The sequence below is a fragment of the Palaemon carinicauda genome, chromosome 24, assembly GCF_036898095.1.
Source record: "Palaemon carinicauda isolate YSFRI2023 chromosome 24, ASM3689809v2, whole genome shotgun sequence".
In the NCBI taxonomy this organism is placed as follows: domain Eukaryota; kingdom Metazoa; phylum Arthropoda; class Malacostraca; order Decapoda; family Palaemonidae; genus Palaemon; species Palaemon carinicauda.
Genome location: NC_090748.1, coordinates 5,077,661 through 5,098,988, shown reverse-complemented (window position 1 = coordinate 5,098,988; position 21,328 = coordinate 5,077,661). Strand labels below are relative to the sequence as shown.

The 21,328-nt window shown below is 36.9% G+C and overlaps 1 protein-coding gene across 1 annotated transcript; it reads left to right on the top strand.

Annotated features, from left to right (window-relative positions):
- Window positions 1-405: 405 nt before the first annotated feature.
- On the top strand, window positions 406-20,970 carry LOC137618054 (uncharacterized). Its single transcript, XM_068348003.1, has 6 exons — window positions 406-663; window positions 5,385-5,481; window positions 11,071-11,239; window positions 11,640-11,795; window positions 13,029-13,237; window positions 17,060-20,970. Exons 1-6 carry the CDS (start codon window positions 506-508, stop codon window positions 17,480-17,482), a joined length of 1,212 nt encoding a protein of 403 aa, XP_068204104.1. The 5' UTR covers window positions 406-505; the 3' UTR covers window positions 17,483-20,970.
- The last annotated feature ends 358 nt before the right edge of the window (window positions 20,971-21,328 follow it).

Sequence of the window (21,328 nt, the reverse complement as noted above, 5' to 3'; positions counted from 1 at the left end):
TCATAGATGTTGAGCAATGTTCCCCCTGCAATCTATCACTCCACATGCACGTTGAGAGACCGCCTTAACACGGGCAAAAATTTTTACCACAGATGTGCCTCAGCCTGGTGTGGCCCGGGACCGTCATTGGCTGGTGGTGAGAACAGCCGCTCTACCATTGGCTTAGGAAAAGGAAAGATGAGCTCCCATTGGCCGACTCTCGAACTGAGGTGACGCGTCGGCCAATCGGAAGATCGGCGTCCCCGGACTTCAGTATTACCACATCTGAACTGCTGAAATGATTAGAAATTATTGACTAAATCGTTAATTGAAATCGATTTAGGTCATTATAACTATTTTAGATGACGTAGTTAAAGTAAGCAAAGGATAGTATTAAACGTTGCGGCGAATTTCTAAAAGTGTTTTTAGAATATAAAATCTAAACTTGTTCTAAGAATCTGGTAGTATTGCTTGTGCCGGACTGGAGCGAAGGTCTGTGCTGTGACTGTTATTGAGAGTTTCCACGATGGCCGCCGCCACCGCGCTCAAAGATCCCAGGAATTTCTTTAAACAGGGCACAGCAGCGCAATTTACCTTCGTCATAGGCCTGTATGAAGAAGCGGTGAAGCTGAAAGCGGAGCAGAAGAACAAGAAGCCCGAAGAATTTCTGAAACTGGACAAATGGTAAGGCTGTGAAAAAAAAGTGGCGAGAACAGTGAAGTGGTGGAGTATGTCATTGAACCTTTATACTTTGTGACTAAACGTCACACGTTGTTTCTCTTTCTGCCAAACCATGTGTGCCGTTCGGAGTGCCGTCGGTGTGACCTGCTGCTCCTGCAGTTATATTAAATAATTAAAAGGTGAAGGGGAAAATCTCCCTTAAAATGCCTCGAATGCATCACAGCAAGACGCCCAAGCGAGACTTGGCAACGCCGCTGTTTCAATCCTCACGAAATTTCATTTATTTTATTATCTCTAACAATTCTTGTGTTGTTGATTATGTTATTGTTGACTGCAATGGATAGCTTGAGATATTTTTATCTTATTCTTTACAATTTTTAGACCATAGGACGTCACCAACATGCTGTATGTAGTGCACGCGTCCTCCCATGGTGTTGCCGGATGGGGGATCAGGATCGGTAGGGGGCCCTAGGGGTTAGTCCAAGGGGATTTGGGAAGGGGGGGGGGCGAACTTGAGGCTAAGCTAGAAATTTCCATTAAGGTCATGTGATGGTTAATAAATATATCTTTATTTTTCGTTTATTAAATACCTCGCACATGCCGCCATTTAATTTCAGTATGATTAGCTTGGCTTGTAAATTTTCGAGAAAATTTCTTTAACATTATGATTTATATTTAAGATACGCCTTTAAACTTTTATCATAAGGCAAGATTTTCATTAGTTTGCTGTCATTGTTAATTTAAAGTTTTTGAGTTTCGATAGAGAATTTTGTTTTGTCAGCCAACTGATTCATCTTATTCAAGTATTGTTTTTAATATTTCATGTTTAAGAAACATGTTTAATTGTTTGAAATATTATTTAATATCTGATTTTGATATCTTGATAGATTTATTATACTGTATATATAATGAAAGTTTTATTTATCTAATTTTAATATCAATTATTTTGGGCCATCTCCGTAAGGAATAAAATTTTAACTTGCTAATCTGTTAAATCTTCACCTTTTAATAATAATACATGCCTCAGTAAGATGACTGAACGACTCTTTGTTACGATAAATAACACTATTATAATAAGTAAATCGTGAAACTTGCTTCATAATGAAAATTTTCCCCGTGAATAAAATGTGTGGAAAGCAATAAGAAAGTTTATTCATGTCGCAAGTAACTACATTTTTATATAGTAATTAATTGGCTTTGTCGTTTATACAAGATATGAGCACAATGTTCATATGCCTACACTCATCGTTATGCAGTTACCTTATGTACATTACTGGTTGTTCATGTTGTGATTTTATGTGCACGATCACAAATTTCATATATTGGGTTCGCATTCATAAATCTTTTGACATTATCATTAAGACTTTAAGTACGAAAGGTATCTTATGACAACTCATATTATCAATGAAGTCACTTTTTTGGATATTGTGTTATTTTGTTTTCTAGTTAATTAGACTTTATAGAGTATGAATTAAAAAGGGATTTCCTACCTCACATCATTTCAAATATAAACATGTGAATAGCACTAGAGACATAGCACAGCCTTATCTCCGGTTTATGTATGATAGCGGCCTCCTGTATGTTATATTATGGTGTTGGGGGGGGGCGCAGGGGCATTACCCCCCCCCCCCCCCACCCTGCTAGGCAAGTGGGTAAGGACACGACTTGTAGGATAGTTTAGGGCCGGGGAGTTTAGGTTAGGTGTCCATTTTTAATCCACACGGGAGGAACTGGCCGCCCTATCTCACACCTGCTTGAATGCCAAACTAGTCACTTTCCTGCTTACAAACTAAACACAATCTGCTTCTTTTCCATTGTAACATTTGATTGCTCGGTACAGCTTGTCATCTATATCATACATATGTTATTCTACAAAGTTAACATCTGATTCTATCATAAGGTTTTCAAGGTCCATGTATGCTACACATAACATTCCCTGTACGCATAAGCTACTTTCAACATGATTGTGATCCACGTACCCACTTTGTGTAGACCCACACCGTTATAACCCTTGTCTTTCTCCTTGTCACCTGCCTTTCTTTACCCTATATATTTTTATCACAGCATAGTTTCCATTGTGAGAATGATTAATATTATAATTACAGTACGACCTAGGCTATAACCCTAGTTGAAAAAGCAAGATGCTATAAGCCCAAGGGTTCCAACAGGAAAAAATAGCAGCAAAGAAATATATATATATATATATATATATATATATATATATATATGTATATATATATATATATGTATATGAAATAAATGTTAAGTGGAGGTAGTTAGTCTTTATTTAGTGGTATGAAAAGAAAAGACAGGAGAGCTTAATGTAGTGGTAGATTTATTGCTGCCAGTCTATGAATTCACCCAAAGACTTTTAGATTTTAAGGTAGTGTGGCAAGGAAACTTATTCCTCAAGTGAATGTGTACTTTGAATTTTTCCTTTTCAATTACTTTTGAATTAAATTAGGATGATGCAGTTACATTTAAAGCCCGTTAGTTGAACATTTTTAATAATTTTAAGCCTACATGGCTGAGGACTACCGGTATGAAGTGCAAAGGGATGAGTATTGAATTAAAAGCTCAAGATAGAGATGACTGGCGAAATCTATCCGAGGCCCTTTGCGTCAATAGACGTAGGAGGAGATGATGATGTTTAAATTGCGTCCTTTGTACTGAATTTGTGGCGTATTAGTGATGATATTTCATTTACTGTATACAAGAATGCTGGAAGATTTATATGAATAGATAGTAACATTCATCCATATAGCATACACAAATCAATCCAGTTACAGTACTGTAATACGGATTGGTTTCGTACGACATACCTAGTGGATGTACCGGGAGTGATTCTGACTACTAAATCACTGTTACACTTTGGAGAAAATGTAACTAGAAATTTAATGGAAAGATGAGTAATGCTGCCAATGACATTGAACTCCTAGGTAGACATAGTTATTAGGCTATGATTGATGTCAGGATTGAGCTGCGATAATGTAGTAAGTGAAAAATAAACACAAATGGAAGCTTTTATCATTTTACGTGAATCGTAGGATGTCCAAAAGTCTGTCATTAGAAAGCGTATGTCGGAGTACTAGCCAAAACAAACTTGTTACCAAGTTTTTTTTTGAGATAGTACAACCATGAAGATAACATTTATGTAGGACAAAACCTAAAACTAACAGCCGATGCCATACTGTAAACATGTTCCTGTGTAGTTGTTTACCTGCCAATGTTGCCGTTCCTTCCCTGAACTACGAGCATTCGAACACGTTACTGAAGTTAATTTGCCCATTCTGCTTTTTGCTGTTGTCTTTTAGATTTTTGCTATGTGGATGTTAGCTAATGTATAGTGAGATGAGGGAAATATTAATAATACCATGAATTAATTGATCCTTTGTATAAGGTTAAAGCTGAAAGAATTTTAACCACAGTATCGTACGCTGATATCCTCCGCGTATTCACCAGCTGTTCCTTGCGAGACATTAATTTACCGTACACATTGAATGGGGTAAGTGCCATTAATAGCATACCTAATGAGTATTGATGTTCAGATCTGTGTTTTGCAGTTATTTGTCGCCGTAGGATTTTTTTTACTATATATATTATAAATTAATTTTTTTTATTTCTATGTACTATACAGTATTTCGAGAATTTCATATACAGTATTTCTATTTAGTATTGGGTGTGCGTTCGTATAGGCATGACGTTTGTCCACAATTTGTGTAACCAAACTTAGTCTTGGAACTAACCACACATTGGCTTAATCTACACCATTTGGTGCTATTATTGTGGAATATTGTTTATATTAGCTATGCAATATGTACACTGCGAGGTAAAAGAATTTTCATTGAGTAATTGAGGCATACAACTACATTTTCTTGAGGCTTAAAGCAGTTGGTTATATTGACAGGTTTTTATTTTGGTATTGAATATATAATTGTATGTGTACAGAATACTATTGTTGCCAAACATTTCTTGACTAAATTCACGTTGGTTAAGGAATATACAGTATACTACCTTGTAGAATTGATGCGTAGCTGTATAATGAAATGTTAGATGAAAAGATTAGATTGAGAAATTAATCTACATTATAATTATTCATCAAAAGTGGAGGTTGCAAGTTTTCAGGGTTTTATGCAAATTGGCTTTGCTATTTACTTAGTACCTACTGTACTGCGTGCGTAGTGTGTATAATTGCCATTAATGTATTTGATGATGTTGACTATTATACTTTTATTGTTGTGAAAGAATGAAATTCTCTTGACATTGCCCTTCTTGATTAAGTGAAGATGTTCTTCAGGTGGTCAGCATTACTGTGTTTTTATCACTAGTATAGGAAGTCTGAAAAATAAGTGCAGTACAACTTGAATGTACAGTATTTAGTTGTATTTTTAGGTAGGTGGAAACTAAACTTGTTTACCAGTATATATTACACAGCATTCTTCAAACGCATATTTGCATCAATCATAATTCTTTTTACTCGGTTGCTTTATAGAATATCTTACATATTGGCCGTTTGGCATATGAATCACCTTTCTGTATTTCATATGCTGACCTGTTTACATTTGATTTTTCAATGTTTACGATATTTTATTGGTAACTATATTTTTTTTTCTTAGGATTAAGGTAATTTTAAAGAAATAATCTTACATTTGATTCCTGACTATTTTTCTATGAACGTACTTAAGTTTTTGTCTTAATATTTTTTCCCCATTTTCTCATTGAAGGTACCAAACAGAACTTCCAAAAAGGATAAAGGCAAGAGGGAAGGATGCTCATTTAACTCATGAAGAACTTTGTCTCTGTATGAAATGGAAACTTTCTGTAAGTAGTTTTTTCTTTTATCAATTTTAATATACCGTACTGTACATTAGTTATTAATCGGGACTAAAAAGAGTGTTGACATTTGGATATGGCGATAGTTCAGATATACCGAGTACAGGTCATATTGGTGACACTAACAATTGTGTCCTAGAAGTTTATGTTGGTGTATAGGCATTACATACATAAGGGTCTCGGCAGCGTCCCTTCGGACACTTAATACATTCACAATTGTCTTATGCTTTCAACTTCCTTTCTTTCATCTTGCTGTCCAACCTCTTTAACTTCACCTTCCTATTGCTTCTAAAGGTTCCTTCCTCTGATGCACCGTGTCGCCTAATGGCTTCCCAGTGCCAGGTCTTACAGCCAAAATTTTTAAATCCAATTCATTCCAAAATATTCCTTGTAAATAAGATTAATCCATAATAAAAATGCTTGTAACTAAAATGAACCATTAAGGGAGCGGACAATTTGTTCCTATACACAGACAAACCATCGTTCTTATGGGTAGGTACTGTACTGTAGGTCTTTAATGGAAGCTGAAAGGGCCATTGAATCTTTTATTAGGTAAGTGCGGTAGTTATCGGGAGGTAGGTGAGGGTGACACCTGACGGTATCATGCATTTGTTTTTTTGTTAGCAAACCCTTTTGCTTAATACAGTAACAGAATTGTATAGAAAGGTGAGCATGTTGTAGAGGGATAATTGCTTCTTCAAATGGCACAAAAACCACATGTCACAGTTTACTTGACTTGTGGAAGGTGGAACTATGTGGTTCTCCTCGTGGAGAGTGAGACTGTATGCAGCACCCCTTTTAAAGGGATTGTGCTGTCGATCAGGGTGACTATAAACTTATTTTGTATAGTACCAGTTTGTTTGGAATTTCCCTTCTTCTGGAGGGGATTTTCCATTGTGACCCGAGTTTTTGGACTTTTCTTTCGGAAGGGTTTACGGTAGTCTGCCTAACTGGTACCTTCGGATTAGTCAAGTAGATCCGAGTACAGGGGCCTTGGGAATGGTGGGCTTTTTGGTCCCCTTTCCCATTTTCTGTAATAAGAAGAAGATTGTTCCTTGCCCTTAACATGCTGATTATTTTGAAGCTCGCAGCCAACTGGTACCTTTGTGGTCTGTTGGCATTTTAGAGCCTGTTGGGAGGGATAAGATATTGTAGGCTGAGAATTTTTTTCTCAATGATTGATGTTTGCACTGGTATAGGTGAATGGTCCAGCCTGGGTGGGATACCCACTCCTTAGACAATGGAAGGAGAGGCGTCCAGTATGACTTCATCGTCTCGAGGTGAGTTGTTGCTCATGGGGTCAAGAACCGATGTTTAAAGGATCCTGTCTGTTAAGGTGCTTCCTCCTCTGTGGCAAGGGGAAGAAGTGCGTCTTATTCCAGTTGTTCTTTAACTTATTCTAACACTGATGCTTTGTAGTCGAAGAAGTTCAGGAAATGTATTGACAAATTATCTCTCCTCGTACATGAGCGAGAGGGGGGGGGGCAGCGACGACATTTTCCCCTCAATATCCTTCTAGTGGTTGGCCTTTGGTAAAGAGTTTCCACCTTTTTACAATACTGGGAACAATCACTGGTCTCTCAATAGTTTGTGGGGCCAAGGAAGACATTCTTACGAGTACTTAAAAACAGAAGCCTTGTATCTGTCTTCATGTTCGTGAATAGTGAACCAGTGATCGGTGTCTGCATTCGGACGAGTGGTGACTCCCTCACATGCTAGCTATCTAGAATAAAATTCCCATACACTTGAACGCTAGAGGATACGATTACTGATCAGGTTTATTTTTTTTCTTCCATGCTCTCTAAGGAATACTCTCAACTCTTACATGAGTACAGTACTGGAATGTTCTGTATGTTTTTGCGAATCATCATCTAGTGACTGGCATTCACATGACAACCCTGCGCACTGCTTGGTACCGCTCTCCCAGTAATGCTCTTTCAGTTAGTAAGAGAGTGAGAGGGAAGTTTTGTATCTGATGTGGATTGTGGTAGCTGTGACTTGATTTGCCTTTTGGTTACATCCCCTCTTTCATTCTTGGGCCAGGGAATTATATTCAAATTGCAAGAGAATTCCTTCAAGCACCATGCTGTGTTTTATGCTTTTGAGGACTAGGCGGAGAAACTGTTCGCACCTTGGTCATTAGATAGTGTTATGGATTAGCTCACGGCGTAGAATAAAATTGCTGATGTCCCGATCCATTGTTTTCACATTTGCAAAACTTTTCTTGGATTTGTTCTGAAATTCAGGTGGGAGGAATGATCCTCAAAAGTTGAGTGGGTTAGGCAGCTTAGGTGCCCATGGCTCCTGTAGGTTCTTAACTATGTGCAAGATTCAGGATAACCGTTTTCTGTTTTGAACCGGACCGTTGTGGTCTGTCTTTTGCTGCCACTGCAAGTGTTCAGAATCATCTGAAATACTCACTTCTGTCTAGATGATGTAGGAGCCTTTGCTTTTCCCTTTTGATACAGGCTCCTAGTTGATTTTGAAGAGGCTTTGCTTAATCCAATTTTCAGCAAGTATCTCTAGCAACTTCTGAAAATGACAGAACCTTCTATGCTTTTTTACCTCTTTCCAGGCTCATTTCGGTCCAAGAAGTGGATTAGGAGGGAGGAGGGAGAAGAATTGGCATTGGCAGTTTTCTTATGACAGTAGGGGTTTGCTGCATGTATCATTTACTCTCCATTCTCTATCCAGATCCCATCTCTGGACATGGTAAAACGGTGGAACAATCGAGGCTCCTGTTAACTCTTTACGAGTTGTCACTCCATGAGCCAAAGTCCATTCTCTTCTCTGTTGAACGGGTACTATAAGGCCATGTTCAGTTGGAATTATAGTTTCGTGCTTGGCCTTAAAAGAGTTTGATCACTCCAAGGACGTGCATGCAAGCCTTTAGATATTACAAGCTGCCTCTTTTGTTCCTCAGGTGTTCACGTGTATCCACCTGAGTGGTGAATTTGGGCTGCATGAAATACATCTTTGAAGTCTTTCCAGGGCGGATCAAAAGTGCTACTTGATTTCTTTTCATTTGAAAAGTTGGATCACTCTCCCTAGCAAAAAATTAATATGGTACAGTACTTTGGTATGCCATTTAATTGGGAATTTCATTTCACATGTGTTTGGATGCGAAAAATTAAGTCCAACTTCATCAGTGGTAGACTACTCAATATCCAACCCTCAACAGTTTTCTATCAACTAATTAACTAGGCTAAGAATGCAATAAATTCCTTCGTTTAGATATCAACTCAATTAGAATTCCCTAATCTTTATCAAGAATTCCTACATCCTTGTGTTCTTGATATGTAGGATGCTTACAAGCAGTGATTAATTTGCACTACAGTTTGTTTCCCTATTACTTGAACTACCATTTAATTTGTTTTCTCACATTATGCATTCTTGCTGCATCCGTGTGTACTTTTGATGTGTAGGCCGTCTAGGTAAACCACTCTTCATGTATATGCGCTATCAAACTAATGAACAGTACTGATAAAGTATAAGGAAATGTCACTAGGAACCAAGCCTAGAAATAATGGAGATAAAATATCTTTTGAGTTAATTTTGATGCCTTTTTAAAGCATAATTTTGTGATATTTCAGTAGGTGCACTCCAAATGTTGATTGAATAGACTTTAATCTGTTCAAGTATGGTCTTTTAGCGGTGATTTTCCTCACCACTGGTGATCATAAGGACATGATCACCATATTTCAGGGGTATTTACTTACCAGTGGTGAGCCCCCTCCCACAAATCCAAAAATATTGCTTTACACACACACAAAGGCTACTTAAACCAAATTATTATTATTACTAGCTAACCTACAACCCCTGTTTGAAAGACATGATGGTACAAGCACAAAGGCTCCAACGGGGAAAAATAACCCAGTAAGGAAAGGAAACAAGGAAATAAACTACAAGCGTAGTAATAACCATCAAAAAATATTTTAGGATCATTATCAACATTAAATTTGATCTCATAAACTAAAAAAAAATCATAAAAGCAAGGAGAAACAAGATAGAATTGCGTGCCTGAGTGTACCCTCAAGCAAGAGAACTTTAACCCAAGACTGAAAGACCATGGTACAGAGAATTGCACTACCAAGGACTAGGGAACAAGGGTTTGCTTTTGGAGTGTCCTCCTATGAGGGCTTTTTACCATAGCTAAAGTAAATTCTACCCACTGAACAATTACATTGCAGTGTTTAACCTCTTGAGCAAAGAAGAATTGTTTGGTAATCTCAATGTTGTCAGGTGTATGAGGACATAGGAGAATGTGAAAAGAATAGGCCAAACTATTTGGTGTGTGTGTGTAGACATAGAGAAAATGAGCTGTAACCATACAGAGGGATCCAATGTAGTACTGTCTGGCCAGTCAAAGGATCCAATAACTCTAGCGGAGTATCTCAACGGGTGGCTATTGCCCTGACCAACCTACTACTTACACAAATGTGCACATATGAGAAAGACTGGCTAACATTTCTAGATTCTCTTTTTTGGGTAAATTTTATTCCATTGGCCAAATGATAACAGGAAATGGAAAATGTATAAGCTAGTAGACAAAGAAATGGTAACATACTTACAGAAACATACAGCAAACTTTATTTTACAAAATCTGTAGTTTTAAAAGATAGGTACAGTAATCTATTCCTCAGAAAAATTGAGACATTGGGAGAATCATATGGGGTATGAATATACTGTAAATAGCTTTCTCTTTAATGTTTTTAAGAAAAAGCAAATAGATAGGTACCCAGGTCAGAAAAATGTTGCGTGCAGCACTAGACGCACTCACATTAGTACTATACTGTATATATATAAAGGTTGTTTTAGTAATAAGATAAATTTTTATTAAACTATTTGTAAAGGGAAATATAGTCCTCCAAGACAAAAAGACAATATACTGTACTCTGAATTTTTGAAAATTCCAAACCTGAGTCTGTCAGCTGTTCCCTTTAAAATTAGAAGTTAGTAACTTCCTAAAAGATCTACATTTACAAGAGACAGCACATTATAGGTTTGAAAATAAGAAAGGGCCTGAGGTGTGACTGGGCAGTTGAGATAAGATCAGGTACTTGATACTACTACTATGCTCTGGAGGATTAGGAACTAGTGCAAGGACTGATCTTTGATGCCTCCCCCCCACCCTGTTCTGTGTGTGTGTGTGTGTTTTCACGCGCGCTTGAATAATTGTTCGAGAAACAGGAACAAAGCCATTACAGCCTTGTACGAGTACTATATTTTCTACTTTATAAAAATTCATTCTATATCCACATCATGTATGTATCAAGAACAATTGCTTTGTTTTGATTGGCAATAGATCCTGTTGTCTGCAGTGTCCGGTTAGCTTGAATGAGCTTTTTGAACTCAACGTAACCAGACATCTTGAACAGATGCAGTTATGTTTGGCTAGACAATAGGTTAATTTATGTATGCGTATCAATAGAATTAAATTTTTAGTAATTTTGACCAGCCTAGCCACCAAGATTTGCAAGGAAGGTGGTGTGAAAAACTTTCGTTTATAGACATCTGCACTTTATAATTTCATTGATTTATTAATGAAAGCTCAGGAAATTTATCTCTTTCTTTCAGCGTGGCAAGTTTTCTCCAAGACTAAAAGACCTCATTCAGATGAACACCCCTCGCTTGTGTATGACAGAGACGAAAAAAGCCTTCAGAGCACTGATGAAAAAAGATGACCTGGCCTCTGCCATCCAAGCTCTTTGTAATTTGAAGGGTGTTGGACCAGCCATGGCATCAAGTAAGCTCATCAACTGTTTCTTTGGTTTACTTTTGTAAGGATGATTAGTTTAAGGATGGCTACCTGTTGAGGTTGTTAGATTTATTTGTCTCGATGTTTTTTTTTTTTTTTTTTTTTTTTTAATGAAGCAAAATGGCAATATACATCATAATATTTGTTTTCAAATCTGTGGTGTAAAAGGATTACTTGAAACATGTAGAAAAACTACTCTCAAATCGGTGTTGGTTTCTCAAGAGTGAAGTTCATGGCAGTATTTTATTTTAATTAAAATGTTACTTTAATGATTTTATTGATCCATGAAGTGATTTGTAGAACTAATGATTTTTCCATAATTAGAGAATTAGCTGTGAACTTTCTTTGTAAGACCCTTTTTTAATAAGTTCCATTCTTTGCCGTACAGCGATTCTCACAGCCGGCAGTCCAGAACAGTGTGGCTTCATGGCTGACGAGTGCCTGTTGGCCATCCCAGAAATTGAAGGCATTGACTACACTACAAAAGAACTTTTGAATTTTGTGGAACAGCTGAAAATGGCAGCTAATAGATTAAACAAAGAAGGTACAGTGTTTGATTTTATGATTGTATTGGAGTGTATAGTAGACTGCTGTATATGACTTGAATTTTAGAACCTTTCCATTTTTTTGCTAGTCAATATAGATTGATATAGCTAGTTGTATCACTTTCTCTCTCATTCTATATTGATAGTAACGGGATGTTGAGGAAGGAGAAGACTAATTGGTAAGGTACCTCTGATAGTGGTTTTAACACGCCCCAGTTACTATACCGACACCCTATAAGGGTGAGCGAGCTGGGTATATTCCTGGCATTCCATGCAACTTTTTCCCTGGTATATCTAGCAGTATTTATACCTTAGAAATGGTGCTATAAAGAGCATTTCACTAGGCAACAGGTCCCTTGCCCAGAAATAGATTTTTCCTTCGTCAAAATCCCTTTTAGATGATAGATATTTATCTCCAAACCCTCAAGAATATGCTGTCTGGAGTTTTGTGAATTTTTATTCATCAGGATTTTTTTGCTGTCCATTAAATGTACAGTCAAGCCTTTTTCCAAAACAAATGTTATATTGGTGTGATAGTTTTTTTTATCACATAATGGAAAGGATGATACTATGTCATATCTTGGTGAAAAGGATTTTCGAATTGTGTAACCCTTGTCTAGTAATTAATCTGAAGTCAGTTCAAGCTCTTAATAACTTCTTGCAATTTTGTTTATCATCTTTTGTATGTGGAATGTTATAATTTGCATTGTGTGCCGTCTTTTTGTGTTGTGAAAGACACCCAGAAAGACAGACCAGGTATAGTGAACTACCTAAATACCTTACTGTACAAATGAGTAATGGCATTCTACTATTATCCCAGCTTTCTTCGATTTACTCGTTTTATTTGAGATTGAACATACCCTTGTCCCATAAAATGTCATTATGACTTTAATAAACTTAAATTTTTTATATGGTTGCTTTGTATATTTTTCATTATTTTAATGAATTAATTTGCCCTAAAGTTGACAAAAGTTTCCATTGGATCTATTAATTCAAAGACATTTCATAAGAGGACATGAATTGATTTTTCTCTTAAGCTGAAAATGGTTGTTAGTACATATACAGTACTGCAGTAATTTAAAGCATTGCATATGGGGTCATGATATCTACATTTTACATGCAATTTTAAGAATACCGCCCCGGGTAGTTTTTATTTTGTTAGGGTTCAATATCGCATACTCGGTAATTAGTGTTGAAATGTTATCGATTCATTTTGTAATTCTGGCTTTTAGGTAGTGGAGAGTGGAACCCTCATAAGGTGGAAATGGCCCTTTGGGCACATTTTGTGGTATCTGACTGCAAGAAAGATCTTCTGGATGACATGCCTGCTGGTGTGGCTCCTGATTCCACCACCACCACTCCAACCGGTCCATTAGGGCAGGCGCAGCAACCTACTGAAAATGGTGACACGGAAACAAATGTACAACAAAAAGAGAAAAATGTAAGTAATTCGTTGCATGATACATCACATTCTGATCATCCCAATGAAAGTGAATTACAGATATTTTAGATTTTCGTATATTATAAACTGATATGATAGTAAATGCATGTTGTTACTTACGAATGATGACTGCAACTCAATATTTATGAAAGTTGGTACATAACCATAATATATTTTGAAATCTGCCCCACTGGAGTTATAAATGATAAGGAAGTTTTACGTCATGTGCTTTTGGTTTTGTTCAAATCTTTTGTCTTGCCTTTAATTAAATTTAGGATAAGTTTTTCAATAGTGTTAGAAAAACCAGCTGACTGAATACACTGGAAGTTAGGCTATTCATGGATCTGAGCTGGAGACCTAAGTTAATCTGGTAGGATTTTGAACTTTTTTGACTTGAGAACACATCTCCACCATGTGTAGGGGGCATGCTGTATCTTATCGTCATTAAGGTTTACTCTATGGTTGCCAGTGAAGGGTTAAAGAATAATGAAAGCCATGGCAAGGAGCACAAGTTGGGATCGACTCTGGTCAAGTATGTCTTCGTACTGATTGAAGATGTCTGTAAATTATCAATGGAAGATGTTAAAGTAAAATTAAGAAAATGAGTACACTAAACCAACCATGAAATATAGACGGGATAATTAAGATTACGCGAGTGTGCAAGAGGAACATCTAAGTAGGGTTCATAACAAATAGATGTGAATTATTTTTTTGTTTTTCATCCAGGAGACTCCTATTTTCGCTCTCCTTCGTTATGATCCCATGGAGTGAGGGGATTGGCACCAAAAATTCATTTTCAGTTTAGAGGTCATCAAGTTGGCACTTGCAATTAATAGCCTTCTATTTTCAGAGAGAAGATCCATGTGAATGATAGGTTTTAGTTTTTTTGCTAGGCCGCAGACTCATTGCTCTTGAAGGTAGCCTAAAACCTTCACTGTAGATAAGAAATGTATATTAATTAGCTGTGGGGGGGGAAGTACTAGGAGAGAATGTATTTGAAGGCAAATAGCTACAAAATGAAAAGGCATATGTGGTATATTGGGCGAGGCATATTCTACCAATGGAGAACTGAGGTATGATGCAAAGGAAACTAAACTACAAGAATGATCTATGTACAATTTTGAAGCTAAGAATTTTTACAAAGCTCCAGAAAACTTCTTTAAAGATTAACGACTTAAGATCGTTTGGAAGGTTATAGACCCTTAGATTAAGTGGCATTTACACTGCAATTACTGTCTTGTGCAGTAGAATACCATGCAAGAATTCCTTTTATCAAGTTCAAATTTTCATCGTTACATGAAAGTGGTGTAAATGTTAAAGTATGTTGGATCCAAACCCAATTTATGAAGCAAAATAGGGCCAATTAACAAATACGATAACCAGATAAAAGGTAGCCACAATTCATGCTGTCTTATTAAGGCATGTGCTAAAGGCACGATTAGGGAAGAGACTAAATCTTCGCAGCACACTACCTGTCGGAGGTTATGCATATGTCTCTTGAGACCTTTTTCTCAGGGCTGGTTGTAGCCATCCAACAAGTAGTCTACAGTAGTCCTCATTCAGTTCACATCTGAATCCTGACAGTGAATGTGTATGAATGTTATACATGTATTTTCTTTTCCCACTTTACTCCTATTAAGGACACAGTCTTTCACCTAGCCAAGAAGCAGCATACCAGGTTAGTCTACAGAATTATAGGGAATGATTTAGGTAACTGTCTAGCCCTCGAGACGAATGAGGAAGTTAGACTGGGCGAACCTGTTACTTTGATTAACCTTAAGGGATGCCACCTTATATTTCCAAGGATTCCATGCTGAGGTAACCTTTGCAGAGCTACATCTAATTCTTGCTTCCTTCTTAAAAGGACTGAGAACAGATACTGAGAAAGTGGGTTAGTCTGAGAGGTTTTTATCACAGTCATCTCAGGTAGGGTTTCCCCACTTCTGAAAGAGAGTTCTTTTAGGTTTGTTTACTGCCTACCTCACCCCACAAACCCTATGGCTGGGGGTTCAAGAATGATGAATTGGACCATGTGGGAGAATGGTCCTCAAACTCCCATTAGCCTCCCATGCAATTTTTTTTTTTTTCCAACCGGTGAGGCATTGCTATTGCTTAACTTAGTTTAAAGGAATTTTGTTTTTGTAGCTAGGAAATATACAAATTACTAGAATTTGTGATTTTTCCATGGCCTCTAGCGCTTCACACAGGTCTGTCCTATTACGTCCATATCTCCTTTTTTGACTGAACAATTGAGTCTCGTACCACAGCAAGGAAAATTGCCATGTGGTTGACCCTATAGGCTATGTGTGTACTGCTAATGTTCCTCATGGAGTGCACTGTGGGTGTGTACTTTTAAATGTTTTTCAGCCTGGCCTTTAGTTGCTCAAAGATTTTGTCCTTCAGCTAGACACTTTTTTTGCAGCTTCCTTCCATCTTGAAGTCCATCCAAATTTTAACACTGATCTGTTTCCTCCTGATGTACAATGGCACTGAGTTATCTTTCTTAGCCTTCTGACAATGTCAAGTTTTAAGTAGTTGGAGTTGAAGGATAGTAGAGAGAAATGTGCCACATAGCCTCACAATATCTTTTATTTTAAAGATATCGCAAAGTTAGTTTGTTAATGGTTTACCCAGCAGATGCACTCTAGAATGAGAGAGGGGGAAATTGAGGTGATTGTGTATGAGTGTGTCTTTTGGAACATTGAAAAGTGAAATGCAAGGTACACTAGGCATTAAAGGGCCTTTGTAGTGTGCTTTCAGTTCTTATCTGCCTCTTTTTAGTTATATGTGCCTCTGTTCCAGCTTCCTATCTTTGACCTTGCTTTTTTCTTATTATTGAAAAGTTTAACACACACTTAGTAGAAATTATCAACTCTTAAAGGGCATTGTCTTTATTATTTATTATACCTTGTTTGATATTCTGTACAGTATTACAACTTAATAGAAATTTAATGATTTAAGTAAGTTGAAAGGTACACATTTAATGTTTTAAGACAAAATTGCTGCCAATTACTTTCATGACAGTTCAACAGCAAATTCTCTCTGACTATTCTTATTGACATTCATCTAATTTATGGTAGTTTAGTGTATTTTAGGTCCTGAGAAATGTTTGTCCACAATTTGTTAAATGAAAAAAGCCATTATTCATTAAACTAAAAACTGTCACAGTTTTGATTTTATCACAAATGCAGAAAGCTCTGAAATAATTTCACATTAAAAGCTACCATATTTTTTAATTGTATACATTAAATACTCTCTGGTTGGTAGAACAATTTTCTATAAGCCCATTTGTTATTTAGAAAAAGGAATGATTTATATAAAAATGGGTTTCATGTATTATCTATTTTGAACTTGATTAGAATTTTTTTTTTTTTTTAATATTTAATGTATCTTAATGTCTTTAAAGATATCTCGTTAGCAGGTTTCTTAGTTCGACCGTATCGACCTTAGTTGGTACTTCGATGCATCCACTTCTAGTGAATAGATTTTATTAATTTTTTTTAACAATTATTATTATAAAGGTTGCATACAGAAAATCCCTTTTATAGATATGTACTACCTGTACCATTGGTTACTATGGATAAGTTACCATTTTTTTCTATCATGCATAGATCTAACACATGACTATCATGAATCATCATTTTGTTGAATGTTGTATAAGCCTTTGCAGATAATGACAGGTAATTTTCAGAAGCAAGTAATGTCTAGCTATTCAGCGAGTTGTCTTTTGTAAGTTTTGAATTGTTCTCTGTAGTAGATAGTAATTTCAAAGAACTTAGGCCATTAGAACTTGATAATTGATTATTTCATTCTTTCTTTCAGGGTGGCCCTGTACCTGAGGAGAGCAATGATTCAATGGATTCTGCCTTTGCTAATAAAGAAAATCTTACTGCCAATACAAATGGCACTTCAGATGCTGAGAACAGTAGAGCCTCTATTATTTCAAACTGTGAGGATACAAATGATTCGATGGCAGTATCAGAAGCCCCAAGTGAAGCTCTCTCGGAAGCCCCGAGCGAGCCTGTCTCCGAGGTTCCGAGTGAGTCTGTTTCTGAAGTCCCCAGCGAGCCTGCGCCAGACACCCCAGATACCACTAGCCAAACAGCAGATAGATCACAAGATGCTTCACCTACCAAACCAAGTGCTCCAACAGTTGAGAAAGTTGCCACCTCAGTTGTGTCCTCCAACCCCACAGCAGACAGCACCGATGAGCCAGCGCAGAAGAAAGTCAAAGTGGATGAATAGTGTAACAAGGTGGCTGGCCAATTGTAGCAGCACCTTGTGGTGGCTTGCTAAGAATGCTACTGCCTATGTGTGTGTGTGTGTGGAGAGACTTACTCATTGCCCCTCTACGCTACCCATAACGGGTCCAGAAGCAGAAATTGTAGTGTCTTTGGGGGAATGTAACACTGTTGTGATGGATATATATGTCGCCCAGTAGCAGTGCCCCAACAAATCTTTATTCCCCACCTTCGCTCACTCTTGTTTAATGTACATTCCAAGAGGCTTTTATCATGGAGAGATATTTTGTTTGTGCATTTCTATTTTGCAGCTCAAGATAAAAAAATCATCATTTTCCTTATCCTCAGAAGAATCTTCTGTATCTTTGGATGGACTCTGTTCCCCATCCCTGATGCATCCATTAATAAGGGCCCATCCAGATTCATTTTGTTTAATTTTATTCAATTTTTGCATAAATATTTTTTATAAGTATTTTAGCCAGTTTTACCATTTTAGAATTTTGTGCAAATTTAACCTCTTGCACTCCGTGATCTCCATACTACTGAAGAAGCCCTTCCATAACCCTCACCCATCATATTCTAGCATTTTATTTCCACATGGATATCATTTATTTATGTTCCAAAATTCCACCTTGTGTTAGCCTGGGCTTTGAAAAAACTTTCTCTCTCTCTCTCTCTCTCTCTCTCTCTCTCTCTCTCTCTCTCTCTCTCTCTCTCTCTCTCTCTCTCTCTCTCTCTCTCTCTCTCTCTCTCTCTCTCTCTCTCTCTCTCGATGGTGAACAAGACTACCAATCAGTGGCCCTTAGTTCTTATTTTACATTGCATTTTGTTTTTGTGGGTTTATGACCTGAAGTCTGGTTGACTTATTACAGTAACGAGGTGTCACAACAGTGTTGCATACTTATCTGAGACCCACTGTCAAGTCGCCAGTGGTTGCATTGGCTGTTATCAATAGTCACCCTAAATATAATCATCATCATCAAAGATTGTGGGCTGTTCCAGGATTGGAATGAAGGAATTGCAAGAATCTATTGTAATAAGTGGGTACTGGTGCACTAGGTACTAATTCATGCCCTTCTTGTATTCTTGTATTATTAAACTGCATGATAGATTGTATAATTTAGAACATTACTTTGCCACAGCTGTTTAAAGAATAAGGTATGATTAAAGCAAAGGGTCATGATTTTTCCTATTTTGTTCTCACTTTTTATATATGTCTTGATTAGGTGTTTTTGGAATTACTATGTCAAGTTTGCTCCTGTGTTAACTAGAAGCTAGACTTCATTTGATTGATCATTATCTGGTGACAAAGTTTTGGACAACAGTGAAACTGCTGGGTGTTAAACTTACTATGGTGATAGAGAAATTAGATCCTATTTTATTACTGGAGGTTACCAGGGGAACCAGCAGGGAAAAAAAGCCCTTCTTTTCATTTGATCTAACTTATTGTGGTAAAGAATCCTTGGCAGTTAATATTAACCTTGTTAACTTGTTGAGATGTTATTCCAAGGAAAGTTTAGCCTACTCAAGTGCATCAGAGTGCTGTAGCGCTTGAAAGTCCATGAATGGGTGTAAAATTCACTGCAGTAAGACTTTGAGCTGTCTGATTGGCAGATGAATACCTCAGTATTTGTTCATGTCCCTGTGCCAGACACATGTTCTATACATATTGATGCGCATTACATAGTTGCTGTCATGATGCGAGTGAATATACGAAAATGGGGAATGTATGGTAACGTATGCACACATCTCACACACAGTTGCAGAATGTGAGGAATATATCCTCATTAGCATGCATGCCCCAGTACATGCAAACATGTCATCACACACTAATGGTGATGTGCATCAAGTGCTCTAACTACCTCCACCATGCTCCATCATTTTTTTCTTTTCAAATCACAAGGTAAATTTATCCTTGATTACGAAATGTTATGAACTTCAACAAATAGGATATGAAGGTTGACATATAAAATAATGCTTTTCAATTATTGTAGTTCTTTCCATCTGGTTGAGGTAGTTATTGATTTTATTAGTAAGCCCAGGAGCTTACAGATCATAATTTGCTGCAGGATTTTTAGCCATGATTACAGGCAACTGAGATACATAGTTTGTTGAATTTAGGTACGAGGGAAAAATTCACCGTTTCATCATTCACTTATTGATAGAGGGTCTTGAGCAAATCAAATTGGGTCGCTACTTGTGCAGTTGTCTGACATGGGTGACATCCTGCTAAGGATTTTTGAGCAGTTGATGCCATGCATTCCATAGTATCCCAACTCTTCTCCCATCATTCATATTTTCAGTAACTTAAAAGCATTCTGCCATGGAATTGTCAGGAGTTGAATATTGTCCACCTAATTCTGTCTGATTGCTAGACTTTATCCATGATTTTTTTTATATGTTAGATTTCAGATAATCAATTCTTTACCTTTTAAATTGTAGAACATTATAAAAGAGGAGTTTGATAAGATATTGAAATAATGACCAGCTTTATTTCTTAAATATATTCATTGGCTAATTACAACCCACTGTTGGGTAAATTTTTTATGAGGTTGAAAGAAATTATGCATTTTTTTCTGTGACATTTTTCAAAAAGGCTTGAGATTTTTATCCTCAGTTGGAAGAATCAGGTTTTACACAATTCGGTGTACGGTATAGATGTGTATCATGAAAACTATAACCCATTATTACCATTAGCGTACTTTTTTTTTTTTTTCTTTTAGTTGAAAGGTTGTATCTGGAAGAATGGCTACTGACGTTTCTAGGAAATACATGGGTGGTCTTGTTTTATGCTCTGTATTGTTTTATGTATTATAATGACGAACTTCAGCTGAGATGAAAGAATTGCAAACCTAAAGGTTTTGTGATTAATGTATATAACTTTTTGAGTTTTAAGGTAAAGGAAAAGCAACTCCCGAGTTCCATGGCGCTAAACTGACGCCACCCTCCACACCCCATTCTCCCACAACAATGTCCTGCCTTGTATAGTCCCATGAAAAATGCTTATTTTTCTATTATATAAAAAGATGAAAATAGGTGACAGCAGCAGCAGCAACAAAGAAAGGTCATCTTCACAACCCGAGCTGTCTCCCCACAACACCATCCTTGCTGCCCTCTCCACATACTGCTCCCACCTTAACCCTTAATTGCTGGGAGATCAACAACACCACGGGTGCAGAGATGATCATCGGCGTCATCATTATAAGTAGTTGTAGGTGTCATTATTATTATTATCATTATTATTATTTAATCTGTAGAATTTGCACACATTACCTGAGCTCGCGGATCAGGGGTGACTGGGAACGCCGCCCATGTCTCATTTCAAAGAATTATTAATGAACAATGAAAATATTATTAATGAATTTCTGAAAATACTGGAGTGAATACTGAACAGATATGGCCTTACACAACAGGAACATTTGGTGTTTTAGTATATTCTATTTCAGTTTGAATGTGATAGAATTAGTTCAAATAAAGGATTCACACCAGGAATGCTTCTGTAATTTTATTTTCCAGAAACCCAAGTACAGTTTACTACATGTATTCATATGGAGTCTATACCGTATATCATCTTTATTCACAAATATTGTTCCCCCTCTGAGCACAATTCTATTGAAGTAAATTATCTTTTCAACGAAATCGCCGTATGGATCCATTTGAGAGTTTAACCTGACACTATTTGAAAGTGTCATAATTTTATTGTTGATGTTTACAACGATGCTAACAAATGTAGAAGTAGTTTTAGCTTGTTTACTCAGAGAACTTAAGAGGAATTTTTTCTTGATACATTGTTACCTGTATTAATGTTTAATGGTGGGTTGGTTTCCAATTAGCTAATGCTGATAATGTG